Below are 21507 nucleotides of genomic sequence, written 5' to 3'. Positions count from 1 at the left end.
AAGAGTAGGCCCAAGCTTTCTCCTCCCAGAAGTGGCCAGGTTATTCCACAGTGGATGAGGGCCTGAGGAAGGGAGCATTGGGGTCAGGGAACAGAAAGTCTTAGGTTCTGACTAAGGCAAAGGTCCTAAGACACATATGACAAATCATGAAAAAACTCTGGAAATAGCAAATCCTGCAGTAAGGAAATCTAATGTTCCTTTTGTTTTTATTTTAAAGACTGACTTATTTGAGGGAGGGGAGGGGAAGAGGGAGAGAATCTTAAGTGGACTCACTGCTGGGCACAGAGCTGCTCCCCACCCGCTGCGGGGCTCAATCTCAGGACTCTTTGAGATCATGATGAAATCAAGAGCTAGCTGCTTAACCAACTGAGCCACCCAGGCATCCCCCTCCTTTCTTCTAAAAGTTACATTTTGATGTCTGTAGCCTTGTTGAGCAAACCAGGGAGGAGCACGCATTTACCCAAACTATAGGCTTGCTGTGTGATTAACTTCTCTGGGCCTCATCTTTGCAGCTTTCTCCATGATCGCAATGCCTTGGGAAAGGGTAAAAGTAGCTCAGCAAGGAGTAGCAAAGAGAATAGGTTTCCTCATGCTTGGAGCCTGACTCAACTCTTAACCCTTATATTTCCAGTAGATGCTAAGATTAATATTGAAAATATTGCTGTATTTGCCATAATTCATCAAACCCTTAAGTGCTTTTATACGTGTTTTCAGTTGAGGTTGTTGAGTCCTCATTTAACAAGTGGAGAAAAAGGCTCAGATTAAAGAGTTTGCCTAAGGTCACATAGCTAGTAAGTGCAGTTAGGATTTGAACCCTGATGATCTGATTCCAGAGCCACTCTCCAGCACTCAATAAGAGTTCCAGTCCCAGTCCCCCATGCCCAAAAGGCTAGTGACAGTTTCTGGGTTTGTCTTTCTCACTTCTGTCTGCTTTGCCTTGGAGAGGTCTTCAGCTGTCTAACCCAAACCCTTGAATATTCACTACAAGGTGGCAGGGAACTAACATGTACCGAATGACGCCTACATTCCAGCCACTGTACCAAGTGTTTTACAACATACATTATTTAAAAGGACTCTTGATGGCAGATTGCCATTATTACCTGGTTCTGTCACTCAACTTGTTGAGCAACTATGAGCTTCTTTTTGAAAAGTGGACATAACAATTGTACCTGCATCAGTACCTATTTTAGGTACATAAGCTGTTTTGAAGGATTAAATGAGAATGTATATATAAGGTACTTAAAATGATGCTTGGTACATGGTGAATGATCTGTATGATGTATGAGGAAAGTATGAGGAAATGATCTGTATATTTTAGCTTTTATTGTCCACAGTCCTCACAAAAGCCCTGTGAGAATAGTAATTTAAGTATTTAATATTTTTATAGTTGAAGAAATTGAGGCTCCGTTTGAGGTCATTCACCCTGGGTTGAGATATGCCTCACATCTGTTAAATAGCAGAGCTGACTTGATTCCAGGCCTCTGGGACTCGTCAGTGTTCCTTCCATGGAACCATTTTCAATAGGCAGCTTTCCATCAGCCTCCTTTACCTGCCTGTGCCCTGCCCCATACACATACCCCCCAAAATTTACCACTTCTTACCTAGGAGTTTGTAACCATTCTTTTAACCCTGTGGATTAGAAACCTATCTTCACTCATTTGTTGCAGCACTCATGGATCATTCTCTGGCCTAGGACTGATGGGAATAAAAGATGAAGAGGAAAGCACCACCCCAAACATGTGTTCGTGAGTCTGACCATCATTTTCCATGTGCTGTTTCTTATCCCTCGTGGGCAGTGGCAGAGAATGTGGTCAGGCTGTAGCCTTTCTATCTAGCAGACAGCTTTTGTGGAAATGGTGTACCACCTAAGAAGTTCGGTCCATTTATATGGCATGTACAAATGTTCAATAAATGCCTAAAATTCAAGCATCCTCATCTTAAGACAAGGTGAGAAGGAAACCAGTTTGTACTTTTTTATGTCACTGGACTTATACACAGGAAATTTGTACTAGGTGCTCATTCCATGTAACACTCCTATTAAATGGTATATGTAGGTAAGGAAACCAGGAGGGAGGGACTTTGCTTTGGAGAAAATCCAGCCATTATGCAGGTTGTCAAAGCTGTATCTATGAAGCAAATTTATGTAAGGCAAACTTTTCTCATTGACAGCTGTTACAAAATTGAAGGAAAAAGATAGGCTGAACTGAAAATTTGGCAGGTCCACACACAGGAGAGTGGAAGACTGTGCTTTTTACCAACACTGGAAGCACCCTTCCAATTCCATTTTTAGGAATGCTTCCTTCCCCCACCCTTCAGTGAGATTGCAGTGTCACCCTTCACCAGTAGGTGCCTCCATCATATCGGATCTCCCCCTTAAAACTGAAAGCTTCAAATTCAGTGAAAGCTACTCCTCTGCTTTTTTATCAACTCTCAAAATATTAACATTCTGTGTTGGAAAGGACATGGGTACAGGTACATACAACTCTGAAACAGAAATATTTATCTGCCCTCTGGAAAAGATGAACTAATCCAGCATACAATATGTATCCTACCAAAACCCTTGTAAATTGCTTCGTACATTAGGATCCAGCAATTCCACTTCTATAGTAGCATACTACAATAATAGTATAGATGTACACAAACATGTATGGAGGAGATACCACAGGGGGCGCCCAATGGAATTCCTGGTAGCCATTTTAAAAAATTATGTGCGTGTAAATAAAATTTCTGGTAAAAAGAGATCTGCAAGAAGTAGCAGTTGACCTCTGGATACAGACGGACTCTGAATCCTAGCTTCCCTACATATTGTGTGAACTTGAGTACACACCTCACGGGATTGGTGTTGAAGATGTGATTATGCATTCCCAGTATGTTGTAGGAAATATGGAGGCTTACAGAATAGTGTGTATAGTTTGAGTCCTTTTTCTGTAGATAAAGGTACACAAAGATATGCATAGGCTTGGAACAAAACCTGGAAGGCTGTATGTCAAATGTGGTGGGATCAGAAGATTAGGTGTTACCAAATTGCTTTTGGCTGTTCTGGTTTTAAATCACCATATGTTGCTTTTATAACTAGAATACCTAAAATTAATTCTCAAGGTTAGGCATTTGAGGCAGTGTTTACCCGTTTAACTTCTGTAAGAGCCAGCCCTATGTAAAAGTTGGGAACCAGGAGCCAGAGCTGAAGAGCTTGATTTAGGATCAAGACACTGCAACTTGAAGCTCCCTTGTAAAGTGGAAAGTTCCCCAGGCATACATACCGTGAAGGCCCTGAGACTATCTTGAAACTGACAATGTTACTGGATTCTTTGCCCACCCCCAGGTGAGCTGCAAAGCTGTAAGAGTTTAGCTGCTGTTTACTTCTTGAGACTCCAGTTCTGAGACAAAATAAGTGTGTGCCTTTGAATATGGACAGATCTGGCCTGGCACTTGAGCTCTGCTTCTGGGCAAGCCACTTAATCTCATCTGAGTATATTTTCACAGCTTATAAAATGAGAATGATCTTTTTAAGGATTATCGTGAAAATTCAATAATCCAGGTTGTGGAAAAATGACAGAATAGTGGGCTATATATATAAGGACTTTCCCTCTCTGAGCCTGTTAACTCACTTTTAAAATGGGGACATTAGTACCTACTTCATGCGGTTATGAGGATTAAATTAGGGAAAACCCCACATTAAGTGTTCAATAAATGACATTTACTGAGGAGCATCTTCCAAGTGCAGGATCACAGAACAAAGTAGGTTCCATGTGCCAAGAATACTGCCTTTGCTCCTAGGAATAGCCAAGGCCATTTCCTTCTCCTGGATGGGAGGTTTCCCAGTGGGCCCCCAACTCCAGAACTCTACAGAGATGGGCCCAACCATAAGGTCTCTGAGGCCTCAGTCTGCACACTCTGTTCTTTTCAGCTGATGCTCCCACCTTTTGGAAGCCAAAGCTGCCAACTTGGCCTCTTGCAAAACACACATTCCATTCATAAGTGCGTTTGTGCATTTTTCCTCCCACACCCTTCTAGGCAGCCAAGGCAGCTGCTGGAGAAGCAGCTTCTCATTTGGGGGAGAAAGGCAACTCCCAAGGGTTTTTACACAACTCTTGATTTAGGCTTTGAACGTATTACTCCCAATTTTCTGACCTCCTCGCCCACAGTGGAACGGTTTAATACTCAGCCATGTTTGTTTTCATTTCTTTTGCCCCTTTTGTAAATAACCTCTTCCCTATTATAAAGAAAACCAATTAATGGAAACTTGAAAAATCCACAAAAGGTAAAATCGCTTCTAATGCCACCACTCAGAGTCAACAACTGCCACTATTTCAGTCTTCTATCATACTTTTTACATCATTCAAAAGCAGATTTAATAGCTGCATAGTATTCAACATGTTGATGTGTGTCATAATTTCTAAAACAGTCCCCTGTTGTTGACACTGAAGTTGTCCCCAACCAATTATATCCTTGCACATATATCTTTGATAAATGATATTTGTTAAGGAAAAATTCTTAGAAGTGAAATTGGGTTAAGGAGTATGAACACCTAAGGTTGTTTTAATTCCACAGAAGTTTTTACTGTGTTAGCTAGCGTGGACTTGGTTCAAATCTTTGCTAATGTGGTAAGTTAAAAAAAACTTTCCATTACATAAACAGATACAATTTCTATTTATTTAAATATCCTGTAGATTGGCATTTATTTTTTTCAGAAGCTTTTTAGCCAGTTTTTCTTTAAGGTCTCCTTATGGATTAAGTACAGTGTCCATCTATTGATTACTGCAAAAATGTTTCTAGTTTTTTATTTTAAGGTAGTTTTAGAAGTCTTACGATTTCTTCTATTTGCTCTTATACTTAGAAAGTCTTGATTGATCCCGAGATCAATTTAATAGCCATTGACAAGTAATATATGGGGTTTTTTGGAGGGAGAGGCTTGTTTTTTAAGTAGGCTCCATGCCCAGTGTGGAGCCCAGCACAGGGCTTGAACTCAGAACTATGCAGTCGAGACCTGAGCTGAGATCAAGTCTCACACTTAACCCACTGAGCCACCCAGGCACCCCTATATGGTTTTTTTAAATAATTTAATTTTTATACTTAAGCCTTTATTCCTCCTGGAATTCATTTTGGTATATGGCAACTTTTCCCCAAATATTTAGAATTTTACCCGTTTACTTATCTTTACTTACCCAATCAAGGAGAATGTGTCCTTTACTATGTAAGTCCATATACACAAGAGCCTGAGTGTTTTCTTCTGTCTTGTCTTATACTAGGTACCATACCATTTTGTAGCTCTTTATTTTAATATACTAGCAATTTCAGCAGCACCACCCCAGATAAACACAGGGCCATGGAGAGTCCCCATCAGCATGGATTATAAAACGCTATAGTCAGGTGCTTTGCTGTTGACTGCACTGTTGCCATATTCCACTAGGACTTTTTCAGCACCCCTAAGGCAAGAGAATCAAGGTTGGAACATTACAGAGGAAGAATATTAAGCCCAGGGAAGAGCGTTATGGCTTTCATAAGACAGGGCCTCCTGAGAAGTCACAACAAAGGAAAGGAAATGGAGAGGATAGGCTGGCTCCCTTACCTCTCCTTCCCCAAGACTAACCCTTTGGACCTAGTTCACAACCCAGAGCTAAAATGGGATTTCCAGAGCCAGCCCAGTCATGTGCTTTTGGCAACTGGGTTTGAGAAGAGAGAGGATGCCAGTGCTGAGGTGACTCTTCTGTACTTCTCTGAATCCTCAGCACTACCTTCTGTGAGCCTTTTCTGCTAGAAAACATCCATTCTACATGCAGTTAAGCTCATCTCTGGTGTGAAGACGTTGCTTGCCCCTCATCTAATCAAACTGGATTTTAGCCATATATAATCTGTACACCACCACATCAACACTTGGAATAGCTCCAGGCTCTATACAAGCACCCAAATCAGTATCTTTCACTTTCTAATTCTCCAAACCTCTATTTGTTAAGGCCCTGGCTGGGCTCAAGTCAGAAAGGCCCAAGCACAGAAGACACAAGCCCCAAGAGCCAACTGGGTTATAAGTACCTGTTTTGGAGACAGACTTTTTAAGTGAGAAAAAAATGTAACCTCCTCCCACCCCCCACCCCATTTCCTTCCAGCCTTCATCTGATGCTAACCTTGGTAATAAGGGAAGAAGAGAAAAGAAAAAATTCCAGTTCATTGAGGAAAACTTTCAACCTTCTCCCTAGCTAAAAGATGTAGCCATGACTCCCAAGTCCTTTCCAACTGAAAGGAAAAATAAAAGCACATCTAGTCCCACCACTGTACTTACTTATTTTTAGGAGATACCAACATGAGGCTGGAAATCTTTGGGAAGGTCATTAGGGCCTCCATCAAAGAAGTGAGTAAGATGGCTGGCCAATAGCTTTCCTGAATATAAACAATAACAAGACAGAAAATACAATGAAAGGAAGCTAAGGGTCATAACTGGTCTACCATAATCAGACTTCTAGGATGTAAGAGCCAAATAGAGCCATCAGGGATCATGTTAGTCTAAGCCCCCACCCCCACCCCCATTCTGGCACAGAGGGAAGTTAAGCCCCTAGGAGGAACAGTGACCTGAAAGGTCCGGTGTGACCATGCCAACCCCCATCTCTTCCTCTCTGGATTCCTTGCATTACTCACCTGACATCCTTTTGGAAACCTTAAACTTACGTGATTTAGGTGCTTTTTAAAGGCTTTTAAATCCTAACCCTCTGATGGAATTAAGTCTCTTGATTTTACAGATGAGTAAGGAAACTTGGAATTTCACTAACTTGCCAAAGGTCACACAGCAGTGGCACTTGACAGTTTCAGCTTGTCTCCTTTGCCTTAATCACTGCCAACCTGATGTAGGAGCCATCCATTAGCACAGTGCTCAAATTCACTTTTTGTTCCTCATGGGAATCCATATCAGTTGCTACAATAAGACTATATAGGTAGTGGCCCTCTGAGGACTCATTTGCTTTTTGCCTACAAGTATTAGGACCCCAAAGGCCATTAAGTTGGTGAGTGGGAAGTCAACATCCATGTTTGAAGTCTGAGGATCCTGTACCATCTGGATTATTTTCCAAAGCATAGGAACTGCTATCCAGTATCACGTTGGAAGAGGCTCCCGACGGATAAATCTCACCCCAGAATAAAGTCACTGGTTTGGTTTTTTAGTGTTTGTTTTTTTTCCTCTCAGAATTGTCAATAGTCAAGTAAACAAATTTATTAAATCCAACAGCAGGTAACCTTCCAAATAAAAAAAACATCAAAAGAAAAATGTAGACAAAGACAAAAGTGTGTGTAACAAGTTAATAAAAATATTCAAGGGGCCATTTGGAGAGTGCAACAGTGCAGAGAATACAAACAAAAGTATTGACCTTTGTCAACAAGTTTGTACAACCTCAAGAAACAGACACACTGGTCAGAAACCAAGAGGAATCCACAAAGGTGGAGGGTCACATGAGCAGTGGACTCATCACCTCAGTGGGTTAAGGCAGGGTATCTGTAGGACCAATTCATTCAAGCCCCCATTTGCCTATTGTTTCAAGTTCCCCTTTGAAACCTAGAATCATATTCATTAGTGCAACAGGTAAGAGCAATTAATTACAGACTCGGGGCTGGGGACCAGAATCAGAGGGAAGACACTTCTCCCAGAATAAATTGGGGGGGTGGGGGGGGGAGACACAGCATCTGCTGAATGGCTTCCTTTGGCAATATCCAAGAGTATGTTGTGTAGTTAAGTAGTAAAAAGGGAAGGTGGGTGGTAGAAGAAGGTATCCGTGAAAGCAGGCTTAGTTTCCAAGAGGAATAGGGAGGATGTGAGGCCCCAGCACCTGAATCAGAAGCAGAACCTGATGGTTACTCAAAAGCTATTTGAATCATCTTGGCTTCTGCAACCAGTGCTCAAGCATAACTCTTTTTCAGTAAGGAAAAACACCTGCAGATCCTCACTAAAACACGGACCCCAGTCCAGGTTAAACTGGATATATGCTATAATTACAGCTAACTATAGAAATAAACTCTGAAAGGGGGTGGGTGGGAACCCCCTCTAGGATTCAGAAAACAGATTATGGAGTAGGAGGAGGATCAATGAGATATGTCCTCAAATGAGTCCCAATTAACACACTTTAATAACCTTTAATAGTCCTTTTGGCTGTTTAAACAAGTTTCTGCTAGAGTCCCCGCAAAGGAAGACCTTTGTCAGTTACCAAGATGTTCAAGTCATCACTAAGCAAACATTAAGAGACAAGAACGCAAAGCAGGCAGCTAAAACAAAACAAACCTAGCAGCAGCTTCTCTCCAGCCCTTGTAATTGTATAATTGGGTCTACTCCTGGGCTTCACTACACTCAAGACTTGTCTTTTATTGTGGCAAACCAGTCCTAAATACAGATGTTTTGGTTTTTAAACTTTCAGGCCCAAGTCCTTATCCCAGTCATTTCCCACCGTTGTTTGATGGAGTTTGGCAGAGTACAGAACTTGAGGCCATCACGTGAACTATGGAGTTCCACACCCTGCAGTCTCCAGCACTGAGGCCTGAATTCTGGCACCAGCCTCTGGGAGATCAGAACTGTATCAAAGACTAAAAACTCTGTGGCTTAATCCCTTCTTCCTTTCCAAGAAGGCTAGTTTGTGCCTTCCTTAGGGAAGTTTAATACTGAAAGCACTGCCTTGTACATTTCCAATTGGGATTTCTTTGGGCCTCTGGGCTTGGGTGAAATTTGGATCTTCACCCAGCTCTAATTTTTCTTATCAGAAGAGTAGATAAGGGAGTCTTGGACCCAACTTACACATGTGGGCACACTGGCACAGATGAGGGACAACTGTTGAGGCATCCAGCTGAAGCATAGCAAAGTGTCATTGCAGGAGGGGTTAATGATACATTCAAATATGGCAGGGATGGGGGAAGAGCATTTCAATGAAGCAACACTTCATCTCATACAGCTTTCTAATACCTAAAGAAACACCACAAACTCAAAGCCATTTGCCAAAAACCAAGAATTTCCCAATACATATTCAATTTCTTGTAGTCACCCTCAGATACCTATTTTCAAAATAGCATCCACATCCTGCCCCTCTTCACACCACCCTGATATTACATTGTTAAAGTGAGGAGCATGTTGGCTTACCTGAGGAGCATGCATTTGGCCTCTTCCATACAACTACTGCTCATTTAACAGCAAACCTATTTCTAGGTTAAAAGGAACAGGGACCTTTCATTTCCCAATAGTGTGACTACAAACCCTACACACACCCCACCTTCGATCCCTTTGCAAAAAAAAACTGCTTTTCCTGTGGTCAAGTCAAACACTGGCCCAGAGCCACTACAGAAGCTTGGAATTCCTTGCATCAGGAACGCCAACCTGGATAGAATCTGTAAGTCCTTCCCTAACTGCTCCCTTTTCTGGGTTTCTCAATTGCATTTCTGTAACAAAAAGGTCATGAAAAATATAACCAAAAATAATTTAGTGGCTCTTTTTGTGGGGAGGCAGAATAGTTAACAAAATCCACCCATTCTAGCACACCTAATGCATGGAATGCCACCTTGTAGGCTAGGGAAGGAATCCAGTTCCTCCAGAGTCCTCAGGATCCTCGGTGCCTCCCTCTTGTGCACTTCTCTCCATATACCCTCGTAATGAAGACAGAAGAGAGCCTTACCTGGCTAGGAGCAGCCCACCTTTTCCCTTTTTCAACCTCTACCCAGTCTAGAATCAGGAAAAACTAGGGGTTGCAGGACTGGCTAGATGAGAAGACAGTCTCTCTTAAGACCTCAGTCTGGGCACCCTGACTACAGTTGAGCCCACAGAACCCGCTGGGGCCCCTAGAAACTCTCTTTATACAAGGAGCTTGTGTCTTAGGCTAGAACAAAGCCAGACATCTGGCCTGAGACCCTCTTCAGCTTTCCAGCAGTACTGCTACCTTATTGTGGCTGATTTTAAAGTTTCCCTTCTGCCCCTCTAGAAGGGGCAACTGCCTGGTTTAGGATCTTAAAGAAAAAAATCAAACTCCACAAGTATGTTTCCTATGTCAATGTCAGTCTTGGAAAAACATCGACTGCAGAAACTCCTTAAGTAATCATCTTTAGAAAGATGGGAGCCTGGAGCCATACGGCTCCTCCTAATAAAGGAACTCAAAATAAGCAATTCCTGCCCAGGCTGAGAAACATATACCTGGGAGGCAGATGGAAGTAGTTAGGGAAGAAAACTCCAAATGTTTAATAGACAAACTCTCATTACCTCAAGAGTATAAATATTTTATAGGTTTTTATTTAAAAGATTCCCTTTTCAATCTGTTCCAAAGTGTTGGGAGCTGAACTGTACAAGTTCCTGCCACCCACCCCTCCAGTACAGTGTTTTGAGGACATGTTTTTTTAGATGGAAAAATAACAAGAGGACCCTCTACTAAAACCAGGTAGGACCAGAGTCAGCTCCTGTGTGGCAGTTTGGCCAAAGCTGGCCTTATGGAGCAAGCACGCAGAGGAGTCTGGGGAACTGGGCCTCCCTCTTGTGAGGAAAGGGCTGAGAAAATTCATCCTCTCTTTAGTGAAGATGGTCCAAATTCAGATGCAAAAGCCTCCATTTATGACGTTCCCTGGCACTCTTCTTATGCTTTATATATTGAAGGCAGCTCCCTCTTTTATGGCCAGTTTTAGCAGGCAAAGAAACAAAGGAATATAGATACATATATGTGTATATATATATTTTATATAGGTAAAATATATACATATCTTATATATGTATATATACATATTTGGGGGTAGGGGAAGGAGAGGAGGGTCATGTAAACCTAAACAGTCATCACATTACCCCAAATGAGCCTGACATTAACAAAGAAGATAATAAATAACTCCTGGGGGTTAAGTGACAACATGGGTGCAGCAAGAAGGGAAAGGGCATATGTTTAACTATTAAATACACTTCTATATTTGTTTGGCAGAGTTCAGGCCAGTCCCAGGCTTCTGCCCTTGCCAGACAAGTAAGCTGATGATACTCAAAAAAACTTTAAAGAAAAAAAAAAATTCAAGCAGAGCTCCATACCACAGTTTTCCTTCAAGTCAGTTGGCCGGCAGGCACAGTTTTCCGACCACCAGGAACAGAAACTTTGGCTCCAAGGCAAGTGAAAAAAAAAACAAAAGTATTTTCACTTACAACATGAAAATACAGAAAATTCATCAAAAAAAGAAAACTATCAAAGTCTACTTCCAGCAAAACTGAGGTAGCACTGCTTTCTCTGCATTCAATGCTTAAGTGGTTCTCAGTACTATGTGTTCTAAAAAAACAAAAAAACTGCTCACTTGACTGACAGGTGCAGCATGTTGATGGATGAACTCAACATGAAATGCAATAGGTCAAAGAAGGAATGAGCAAGAAGTGAAGAAAATAACGGTTTCGGATAAATTAGCTTAAAAGGGGGTTGTCACCAGACAACAAATGCTCTTGGCTGGCCTTGGCTCTCCAAGAGCTTTAAATTGCCTGGGAATTAATGCAATATGGTTAACAGTTAACACTGCTATTCAATTCTGTGTAAATCTTTTAAAATAATTATTACAACCTAAATTCAACCTTGTAAACAGCACTACACACAGTACAGACCTGCCCTGGAAAACAGAATATGCAAAACTGAGATCTGGCACTGTATCATCTTGTAATGTTAATTCAACCTAACCGTCCCATTCCCCCCCTCCCTGCTCTATGCCCTCCCCCACAAAAAAATCTAATTTGTGCAAGAAATGGCAGGCTTATTCTAGCTGAAGGCTTAAAGAAAAAAAAAAAAAAAACACAACATGTAGCCAGGTTCAAATATTTTGGGGGACCCCCCCCAAAAAGAAATAACCAAAATAACCAAAAAGTGAAGAAAGTGCCTAAAACATGATACAGCATTTTAGAGCCCTTTCAGATACAAGGCAGAGAAAGGTGTAAAGTAGAAAATATCTGGATCTTCAGTAATTTCCAGAAAGGTCCAATTACTCGGTTGGCTGCAGGGCAGCAGGCAGACCCTTGCTGCTACTGCTGCTCCTGGGCTAGAGCCACTAAGTCTGCTCCCCGGGACACAAGCCCTCGGGCCCTGAGCTGCGTGCACCTCTCCCTTCCCCTTCTCTTTTCCTTCGCTCCATTTCCCACTCCACAAAGGTGTCGAAGAGACTTGGCCAGGCCTCATCTTCACTGTAGTTGCTGAGGTCAGGCCCAATCACCTGAGTGAAGTTAAGGAACATGTTCCAAGTGTCCCGGGAGATGCCCTTGATCCCCGAGGGGTTCTCAGTTAGGAAGTTTAGCCACTGGTCCAATACTGGAGGGTTGTTCTGGGTAAAGACTAGTTTCCACAGGGCAATGGCTATTTCCCGATGCAGTGACCGCTGCCCTTCTTCAGAGTCCAGACCAAACTGAAATGTAAACCGGTAGAGATCCTTGAATTTATCCTCTTGTTTGGCTTCCGTTAAGAGGCTAGGGAACCGTGCACAGATCCCATCAATGCTGTCTGCACTTATTGCTTTGCAGCCATCAAAAAACTCCTTCCTGCAACAGGAAGGAGGGGGCACAATTAATATTTGTAAACAATACCATCTGCTGAGAGGCAATATAGCAAAGTAAGTTAAGAGCATGGCTTTGAGGCTGGGCGGCCTGCATCTGAATTCCAACTCCTCCACTAATGAGTCCTATTTCTTCATCTGTCAAGTGGTGAGAACACCACCTTACTTCATAGGGTTTTGGTGAGGACTAAACACGTTAATATGTGTCAACTGCTTCTAACAGTGTCTGGCACATGGTAGGCAGCTGATGGTGGTTGGTTCATTCACTTATTCATCCTTCCAAAGCGAAACTCCAGTCTCTCCTGCTCAATGCCCTATTTCCCATTCTGCAACAGTGATTAAGCCGCAGACTCCCCTCCCAGACGGGGAGTCTTCCTGCTTTCCTTTTGATTCTCTATGGGTTGTTTGTTTTTGGAATACTTTTGGTGACTGCCAAGGGAGATCTTTGGAGCCAAAGATTCTGGATAAATCTGGCTAACTCTGCCACCAGAGATCAAAGTTCTGTTATTAAAAAACAAAAACTGCATATGTATTTTTAACATCTACATAACACTTTGAGGTTACAACATAGTCTCTCACTGATGATCATCTCAGAGACTGCTTTTCAGCTGAAGATACAAGGCATCTGAAGTCTGTCGGGCAACCTACCAGGGGGTGGGGGGAGGGTCTCAAAGCCAATTCTTATTTATAAGCCGGTGCTCTGCAAACCACACCTTGGGGTGACCTTGCCACCCCCTCCCCACAAACAATCTCTGCAGGCCACAGGGCCGAGGTGATGTGCATGCGTGCTGACGGAGGCGCTCCCTGGACTGGCGCGCACAGTGCCTGGCACATGACAGGTGTAGATAAATATCAAGTGGGTGAGGGAGTGAGGGAATCGACAAGTAATGGAGCAAAAGCAAAGAGAAAGGTCCGAAACGGCAGTGGGGCTGGGCAGCAGCGTCTGGCCCCGGGGCGTTACATGGGTTATTCCTTAACTTCAGGCCAAGACAGGTCGTTACTGGTCAAAAAAAGAAAGACTTACCCAAAACCCTAAGAAGCCAACCCAGTTCTCCCCCAGCTGGGCCCCACTGCCCAGGAGTGCACGCGTCCTCCTCCGCTCACCTGGTGACATGACGTATTTGTGACTAACCTGGTGAATTTGCACATGGTGGCAGCCTGGAACTTCCAAGCCAAGAGCAGCACTCGAAATTCCGTGGGGTCAACACACAAGTCATTGCAAAAGCGCTCCATGCCTTCCTCCAAAATTGCATCCTCCCGCTCATCCTTGTAGCGCCTGAACAGTTCTTCCAGCCTCTGCAGGGAAGACTCCTCGGTGTCGGACTTGGGCTCCCTCCCGGCATCTCCAGAGGACGTCGGCAGCTGCCAGGGCTCGGCGGCGGCCTCTGCCTTCTTGGTCCCATTGACGAGGATATCCCCCCCTGGCTTGCCACAGGCCGGTGGCTGTTCCTCGCGGTGGCCTGCGCTCCGCCTGCTATGTGGCTTGCCGCCGGGGTCACGGTCTCCGTTCTTGCTGCCCAGGGTCGATGAGGGATTCTTGCACTTGGTGACGCACTGGCCCATGGTGCTGGTGGCCTGGCCTCTAGAGTGGCCCCCTCTGGATCAGATGCCCTCGCTGCCACTGGCCCATGTGCCTCAACATGCCATCAGCCAGAGGAGCCAGCCAACCTAGAAGAAAATTACAGAGCAGTTACCACTGGACAGGGAGACGGGCATTCGCAAGCTCCATTCCCTTCCCCTGCGGGGTGCTGCGGCCTGGGCCACCACTCTATTTCCGTGAGCCAACCATGAACCAGGGGAGATACCCAGAGTCCATCACCACTTCCCCCCGTAAGTTCTACACCTTCACGCTGGAAATGCAGGGTTAGGACACATACAGAGAACCAATGAGAAAATTCCTAAAATTCTTAAGGTAACACAGGTTACAAAGAGGTTGATTCATGTGCAGAACGCATCAAGGAAGACTACAGTTTTGCCAGAAATATTCCAGAGGAAATCTGTCTTGCCAACTTGCCATCACATAAGAAAGTTATTTGGTCCTGGGTTAAGCCAGAAGGTGCAAATAAAAAGTTCATTTTCTAGTCTCTCATGTCAAAATCCTCAGATTTTCTTTTTAAGTGGGATGAATAGGGAGAAAGGGAAGCCACATTTAAGACGACTATACAGTTTCATAATGGCCTAAAGATGAGGTAAAGGATTTGTGGAGTCAAGACTACAAGCAATGTCCTAGCCAAATAGCAAAGTAAAATTTGTCTCTGATCTCTTCAAATTCCTTTCTGGAACTCCCCCACGCAACAGTAGGTGAAATGCCCTTTTCTCCACCCTTCCTCTGCCCACCCACAGGAGCCAAACACCAACCACGGTTCCTGGTCCTCCGGTTTCTTTTTCTCCCCCTACCAGGTCCTCTGCGAGGCTGCAGGAAGAGTACAAGCCAAGTCCACACTAAACAGGAAGGTCCTACAAGGCCTGCAATCTCAGTCCTCCAAGGGGGTGTTCTCCACCTTAAAAGAAGGGCTGATTTATCCACATATCTCTAAGTGGTAGGATAACTGCTAGATAAAAAAGAAAAGTCTACACAGATATCTTACAAACTCATCATGGTGGTTTATTTATTACTTATGCTATTTAAAAGTGTTTTTTAAAGAACTGCTAGAAATTTCCTGGCCAGGGGGGTGAGGTGATTTCTCTGCAACCTCTGTCTTCTCAGGACTTTATTCTTAACTTCAACTAATCCACGAGAAGCTCTAGCTACAACTTAGTACCCGTAAAATTCTACCTGCTGCCATTAATTGCAGCCACCAAAATTACAATGTTAAGAGAACTTGAGACCAGGAGCCAGAAGTACAGCAGGTAAAGGGACCAAAATCAAGGTCCCATGCCTCTCCAGCTCTAGAAGAAGCTTTCATGGCCCTTCGTGATCCAAATCCAAAGCTCTTAGGAGACGGGCAGAAGGGTGCTTTTTATAAAGGTTGGACCTTTACACTTTACCTAAAGAACTTTCATTTCCTCCAAATGGTGCCTGGATAAATTTGGGGTTATCTTCAAAAGGAATCCTATGGGTAAATTCTGAGTGTACAAGTTTAAAATGACCACCAGAATCATTCTTATAACTTATCGGAGATTCATCGTATCAGGGTGTGTCCTATTCTCCACCCTCAAAGAGAGTAAGTGACAGAAAGACATGCCCATACATGCCCTCAAAAGACTTGCAGTTCCACTTAGGCTTCAAAAACCAAAACAAAACAACAGCAACAAAAAAACCCCCACTGAAACCCTATAAGGGTTTTCTGCTGTGGAAAAAGACCCATGTATGTTTTCTTAAGTCTTTTTATGCTTTAATAGTATAGCGAATAAACCATAAGCACAACCTATTAAAATTTTAAAAGGCAGGGGGTTAATTCTTGGAAGACCAGCATACAAGGAAAGCAACTGTTCGGGCTGAATTATCTCAAAACAAGCAGGACTATACCATGTGGAAGGTCTGGTTTCCAGATTTGTGTTTCTAAAGACTACAGTGCTAAAAGAAACAAAAGGCCCAAACTTACACAAACCCCACATGCTCACAGACTGGCAACTCTAATTCCCAGGCACGCTGACTCACCAGGGTTTGCTGCTCAGCTCCTGCTGCTGAGGGAGGCCCAGGTACCTGGCAGGATAAGAGGATTTCCTGGCCTCCGTCTGACCCACCTACCCCAGGCCACTTACCCCCACCCCCACAGGACAGATGCTTCATTGTACCAGCTTCCTCCAAATCCTGGCGCCAAGGCCTTCAGGTAGGGACAGAACAGATGGGCCTCCCAAAGAGGCCCCAATCCCATTTACCCAAACGGCCCTCCACATAAGAGCATCTTTGATGACCCGACACAGCAGAACCTGAAGGCTTTTAACATGACAAGCAGATGAGAAAAAGGAAGGGAAAATCAATTTGAACAGATGATCAATCAGCTAGTACCAGAAGGTCAGATCTCTTCCTTCCATTCTGGTCCCTTTCTGTGAAATGCCCCCACTCCGGATGAGGGTTGAGGCAAGTGACGATCTCAAGCCAGAAGAAAATATTTTCAGATCTAATGGTGCTACAGCCCCTGATTATTCAGTGGCCTCCCTTTTATGTCTACCTCTTTCCCTGGGAAAACAGTTCTGCCCCCAGAGCTTTCCCCAGGCTCAGTCTTACACAAGCCCGGTGTCCCAGGCTGACAGCACTTCAAGTGTTTTAAAGTTGGAAGTCTCCTTGGACTTGCTAGCTGATGGCTAACAGCTAATAATAGCAGTTATCAATTACTGAACACTTGATATCATGCCTGGCACTACGCTAATAAGCACTTTATGGACATTAAAACTCAGGTATCCTCACCACAACCCCATTTGAAGACAGGGAAACTGAGGCACAAAGCAAATCATCCAACATCACACAATGTCTGGCTTGAGAAACACACCTTTAGCACTAGGCTAGACTGCCAAGTCCACCTCCAGCAGAGCGCTGAGGGAAAGCCCACCAACGGATGGGTGTCCTGACCTCCAGAGTCACCACAGCGATCCCAGAACAGCAAGGTTTACCATCAGCCACTGGAAAGAGCACAACACACTGTCTGTGCCCAATGCTCAGGAAGGGTGTCCTACCCACTGCCCTCTCCCAGCGAGCCCTGCCACCGTGATCCAGGCAGTCATGATGCCCTTGGACTCAGCTTTGCCAGAGATGCCCTAAAGCAGTGCTGTTTCAGTCCATCGGCACGGTTAAAAGCTCCGACTCGGCAATCAAAGCTCAACTCTGCCAGTGATTATTGTTGACCCTGATCGAAACCTGTATCTCCTCAACCTGCAAAATGGTATCTGCCTCACAGAGCTGTTGTAAGGATACCGTCAGGAAATGCAGATAAAGGGTACCTGCCGCACAAGGGGGCCCCCCCCGCCCGCCTTCCTGGAAACGACCGAGGACAGCTATCATTATTATTAGCAGCCAAGCAGTAGCTGGTTAGCCTGATGAAAGCCCTAGCTTGTCCCATCTGAAAATGGGCTCGGGCTCAGCTTTCCCAGGCCCGGCCAGGACACCTACCCCTGCCTTGAGTCCTGTGCTTGGGTCTTGTTGAAGAACAGTCTCTTGAACCACAGCACTGACCCTGCTCAAATGCACCACTGCCCAGAGCACCTGCAGGAGCGGGTTCTCCATAGGATCAGACTTCCTTGTGACTGATGCTGAGTATAATCAGGCTGGGTATTTGCTGTGCTCTAGGGACACCTTGAACCCAGTGGTTTCTCCCTGCCTGGGGCAAGCTTCCAGCCAGTTCCAGACTCCTTTCCCCTTGGTCCTAGCTCTGTAGGTTTAAAAAAGACAGGATTTCTAGCTTGATACTCATTTATACTTTAATGGAGCTGCCTTTCCAGCTGGTCATCCCGGCCGCGTCTCTGAAGTAGAAAGCCTCAGCACAATGTGGGCACCCCAAAAGCCAAATTTCATCAGCATCAGAGCACCACTATTAACAAATATCACTCTGTATTTGGTAGTACGTTATAATCATGATACATAAATGTAGCTCTGTGAAATAGTTACTACGCCCATTTCACAGGAAAAGAAATGGAGGCATAGCAAGATCAAGGAGCTATCTACGAAGGGAGAAAACAGGGGCAGAGTAATTAGGAGGATGAGTTCTTGGAGCAGACAAACCTGGATGTGAATCATGGTGATGGCACAACATGTGACTGTCAGCATTCACTTTAAAATGGGGCAGCTGTACTTCAAGACAGAGTAAAGGAGATAATCCACGTGAGATGCTCTGCCCACAGAAAGTATTCAGGAAGTGTTAACGTTTATCATAGCTGCTGCTGTTATTGCCAACTCAGTGACAGAATCAAGCCTCCCTGCTCCTAGTACAGTGCTCTTTTCAGTGGCCAGTGCGGCTCTTGGGGGAGGGGGGCGGGGGCAGCTCAGGTATGCAGGACTCCTCAGGTACCCAGAGCAGCTCCCAACCTCCCTGTCCTCACAGGGACTCTGTTCTCCTGCTTCTGCTAAGGGGCATAAAGAGCTAAATGGAGCCAGGGGCAGGGAGAAAGGCAAGGCAGGAAGAATAAAGAAAACACGCACATACACACACCCCTGGAAACCTACCTCTCAGCACAATTGTAGTTTTGGGGTTTACCTGAAAGATCGATGCCAGTAACTCTGCTCAGTTTATGCTGGATCAGGCTCAGCCTCCAGCTTTTCTCCTTCAATCTCGCTCCAGATGCTTCTGTCACCCTCCCTCTCTGTAGAGCGGTCCCAGCCCCCCGCTGCCTGCGCCGTGCCAGCCCTGGCTGTTCGTGGGGGCGGGCCTGGCCGCCGGCCTGGCCGCCTGCCTGGAGCTGGCACTGCCAGGCCGGGGGCAATCCCAGGGGCCGTGGTCCCCGCCGCTGCTCTGGCTCCAGAGAGGGATCAGGAGCCGAGCTACCTCATAGGCAGTTCCATGAAGCGAGGTGCAGGCAAGTCCCTGGGTCTCCTGGGCTTAACTATCTACTGCTGAAACAGAAGGACCTGTTATGGGAGAGAAGGACCTTGAAGGGCTATACCACACAAGGACACAGAGTGGAGACAGGAAAAGGAGAGAGGAGTGTGAACTAGCGTTACGGAAAGAAAGGTGGAGGGGCTGACTAGGGGAAGTGGTATGTGCGGAACACGGGGCTGCCTGCTTCCTCTGCATCATCGCCTTCGCTCTCACAACCACCTAGCCTGTCACAGACTTTTTACAGATGAGGAAACCCAAGTTTCTTAACTACTAAGCAGGGTGACTAGGAGATAAAACCAGCCTGTCAGACTCCAAAGTTCACCCCGTGGGAAAGTTTCCGAGAACTGGCTTTTGTTTGATCTTTAAACGACTGGAAACACCAAATGTAAAAGAAAGAGTCAAAGGGCCAATCTGGTTGGTCCATGTGGAAAGGTGATTTAAAACATTTAGTAACAGCGGTATCTCTTAGATTACACCTATGTACGGAGGGGATTCACGTTAACGGTCACATTTAACCCACTACAACCATATGAGGAAGACACCATATAAGCTTTTTACAGAGAGGAGAACTGAAGAGAGATTAAGGAATTTGGCCTGAAGTCCCACAGCCTGTCTACAAAGGAAAAGGGATTCAAATCCAGGCCGTCTGGTTCTAAACCCGCCATTCTTCCTCACTGGTCTCACTACTATTCTCTGCTATGATGTGTCCCAAAGATACACCCTTCTGCCAAGGAGATGATGATGGCCCAAGATGGAAAGGTACATTAGCAACACCTAAACATACTAGAGATACAGAATAAACTCCCAGGTTTGGTTCTGGTCTTGTACCTCTAGGCGGTGTGGGCCCTTGAACAAGTCACTTAACCTCTCCGAGTCTGTGTGATCCCAACATTAAAGTAAGGGGTCTAGACTAGTGCTTCCAAGTTTAATGTTCTGGGACTACCTTCACTTTTTGGCATCCAATGAGGCTGAAGTTCTAAATTTGCAAGCCTTCTAAGGACTGGCACTTTGCCTGCTCAGTGAATGGTTCTCGTACTTCTTGCCTAAGCCTATCAGACCCAAGAGAAAATGAGACCAGAAGTCCAAAAGGAGGAGAGAGCAAGCAGGGGCTACTCCAGTCTGAACAACGGGTGAAAGATTACACTGCTTTTGCAGGCCTGCCTCTCTTTAATCATCTTAGTTTGATCTCTGCAGGGTCAGCAAGAGGCCCTGGCATACGGAAAACAGACCAGAGCGAGCTGGCTCACTGCTGCCGCTGGTTGGGTCGGGAAGCCTGCTCAGGAATGTGTACTGGCTGCTGATGGGGAGCCTGTCACCCAAGGAACAACCTCATGAAATGAGGAGCTAAAAAACAGGAGGCAAATGCTGGCACCAAAAATCAGTGTCAGCAAGCAGTTGTGATCTACTTGGAGACTTCCTGGAGAGAGGGGACCCATCTGATTTTACCCAGCCCATTCTGTTCCCATCTAGTGTCTATTCGGAAGCAAGAAACCACCGGCAAATGCTGGTGTTTCTGCAGAGGGGCAATAAGAAACCACTTTCCAGCTTTCATCTAAACCGTCTGTAGAGCTAGCTGGGTGCAGGTTTTTATTTCTTACTATATATGCCAGACAACCACAGGCCAGAGAACATGAGTACATGAATTCCTCAGATGGCTCTTCTCCAGCCGCCAGGGGCTAACGCACTGTCCTGGCAGAAGCCATCCCCCTTGGGAGTCTCAAAGCCAGACCACAAGAGCCCCTTGATCCCACCTGGCAGCTAGAGATGCTGAATGACCTGAGAAAAAGATAGGGAATGGGTGGTGGCCGTTTGTAAACTACTTCCTAGAAAGTAAACTTAACAAAACAAGAAGGTAAGACGGAGGGAGTACCTGATATGTAGAGTTGCCTGCTGTCACTTGGAACTTGGGACTTACAAGATCACCTTTGGAGATTAGGTCTCTTACCCATAGCTATTTGGGAGGGAAAGCCATTCCCTCTGCCAAAGCAAACGAGACCCGTCTGCTGCTATTTTCATGCTTTTAAAAGACTTTTTGTCCTAAAATGTACTACAGCAGCAAGCTAAGGCAGCAGTCAGGGTTGGGTAGGAACACATGACTTCTTATATCAACAAATCTCCAAAGCGCAAAAGAAAAGAAAAGAGGGATTGGGGCAGGGGGACTTTTTTTTTTTTTTTTAAGAAAATAAACCAACCGGTTTTATTTCTGTAAATAATCTTAGGTCACATGACTAAGACCAGCCAGCTTTCCAGAGTAATTTTCTTTTTAAAGTGTTCTTACTGGTCCTCACCTGGCATACCTCAAATATACTAGAGCAAGAATATATATCCAGTCGGAGGCCTGAGGCCAGTGTGGGCTGGCTAGAACCAATACTACTTGCCAAATCCAACCAAGCCAACACATGCATGTACTATAAAGTTTCCAAATACCAAATAATGAAGCATTTTTGGTCTCTGAGCTCCAGGAATGAGCTACATGTTTAATCCCACATGCCTCAAAATAACCAAAAAAGGGCCATATCATTCTACTGACCCA

At 44.8% G+C, this 21507-nt stretch overlaps 2 protein-coding genes across 10 annotated transcripts in view; one reads left to right on the top strand and one right to left on the bottom strand.

Annotated features, from left to right (window-relative positions):
• Positions 1 to 21507, top strand: part of REXO5 (RNA exonuclease 5) — a 63309-nt gene that overhangs the window by 38385 nt on the left and 3417 nt on the right. For 3 of the 8 annotated variants that reach the window (XM_034988100.1, XM_034988101.1, XM_034988102.1), the window contains exons 20-21: positions 1668 to 1745; positions 6105 to 7148. In XM_034988100.1, coding sequence (XP_034843991.1) covers positions 1668 to 1745; positions 6105 to 6198 — 172 coding nt within the window. In that variant the 3' untranslated portion in view covers positions 6199 to 7148. Of the gene's footprint in view, positions 1 to 1667; positions 4237 to 6104; positions 7149 to 21507 lie in introns of those variants that run through there. The other 5 variants (XM_034988098.1, XM_034988104.1, XM_034988103.1 and 2 more) reach the window with 3 other exon arrangements.
• The window catches only part of DCUN1D3 (defective in cullin neddylation 1 domain containing 3), a 37662-nt gene continuing 23338 nt past the window's right edge, over positions 7184 to 21507 (bottom strand). The window contains exons 2-3 of one of the 2 annotated variants that reach the window (XM_034988114.1): positions 13634 to 14169; positions 7184 to 12487 (exon numbers count right to left, since the gene is read on the bottom strand). In XM_034988114.1, coding sequence (XP_034844005.1) covers positions 12004 to 12487; positions 13634 to 14064 — 915 coding nt within the window. In that variant the 5' untranslated portion in view covers positions 14065 to 14169 and the 3' untranslated portion in view covers positions 7184 to 12003. Of the gene's footprint in view, positions 12488 to 13633; positions 14226 to 21507 lie in introns of those variants that run through there. The other variant, XM_034988115.1, reaches the window with a different exon arrangement.

The sequence above is a fragment of the Mirounga leonina genome, unplaced genomic scaffold (genome assembly GCF_011800145.1).
Source record: "Mirounga leonina isolate KUSES-001 unplaced genomic scaffold, KU_Mleo_1.0 Mir_448, whole genome shotgun sequence".
NCBI classification, from domain to species: Eukaryota; Metazoa; Chordata; class Mammalia; order Carnivora; family Phocidae; genus Mirounga; species Mirounga leonina.
The sequence above is the reverse complement of the archived record's forward strand: the minus strand, read 5'-3'. Positions and strand labels throughout refer to the sequence as shown.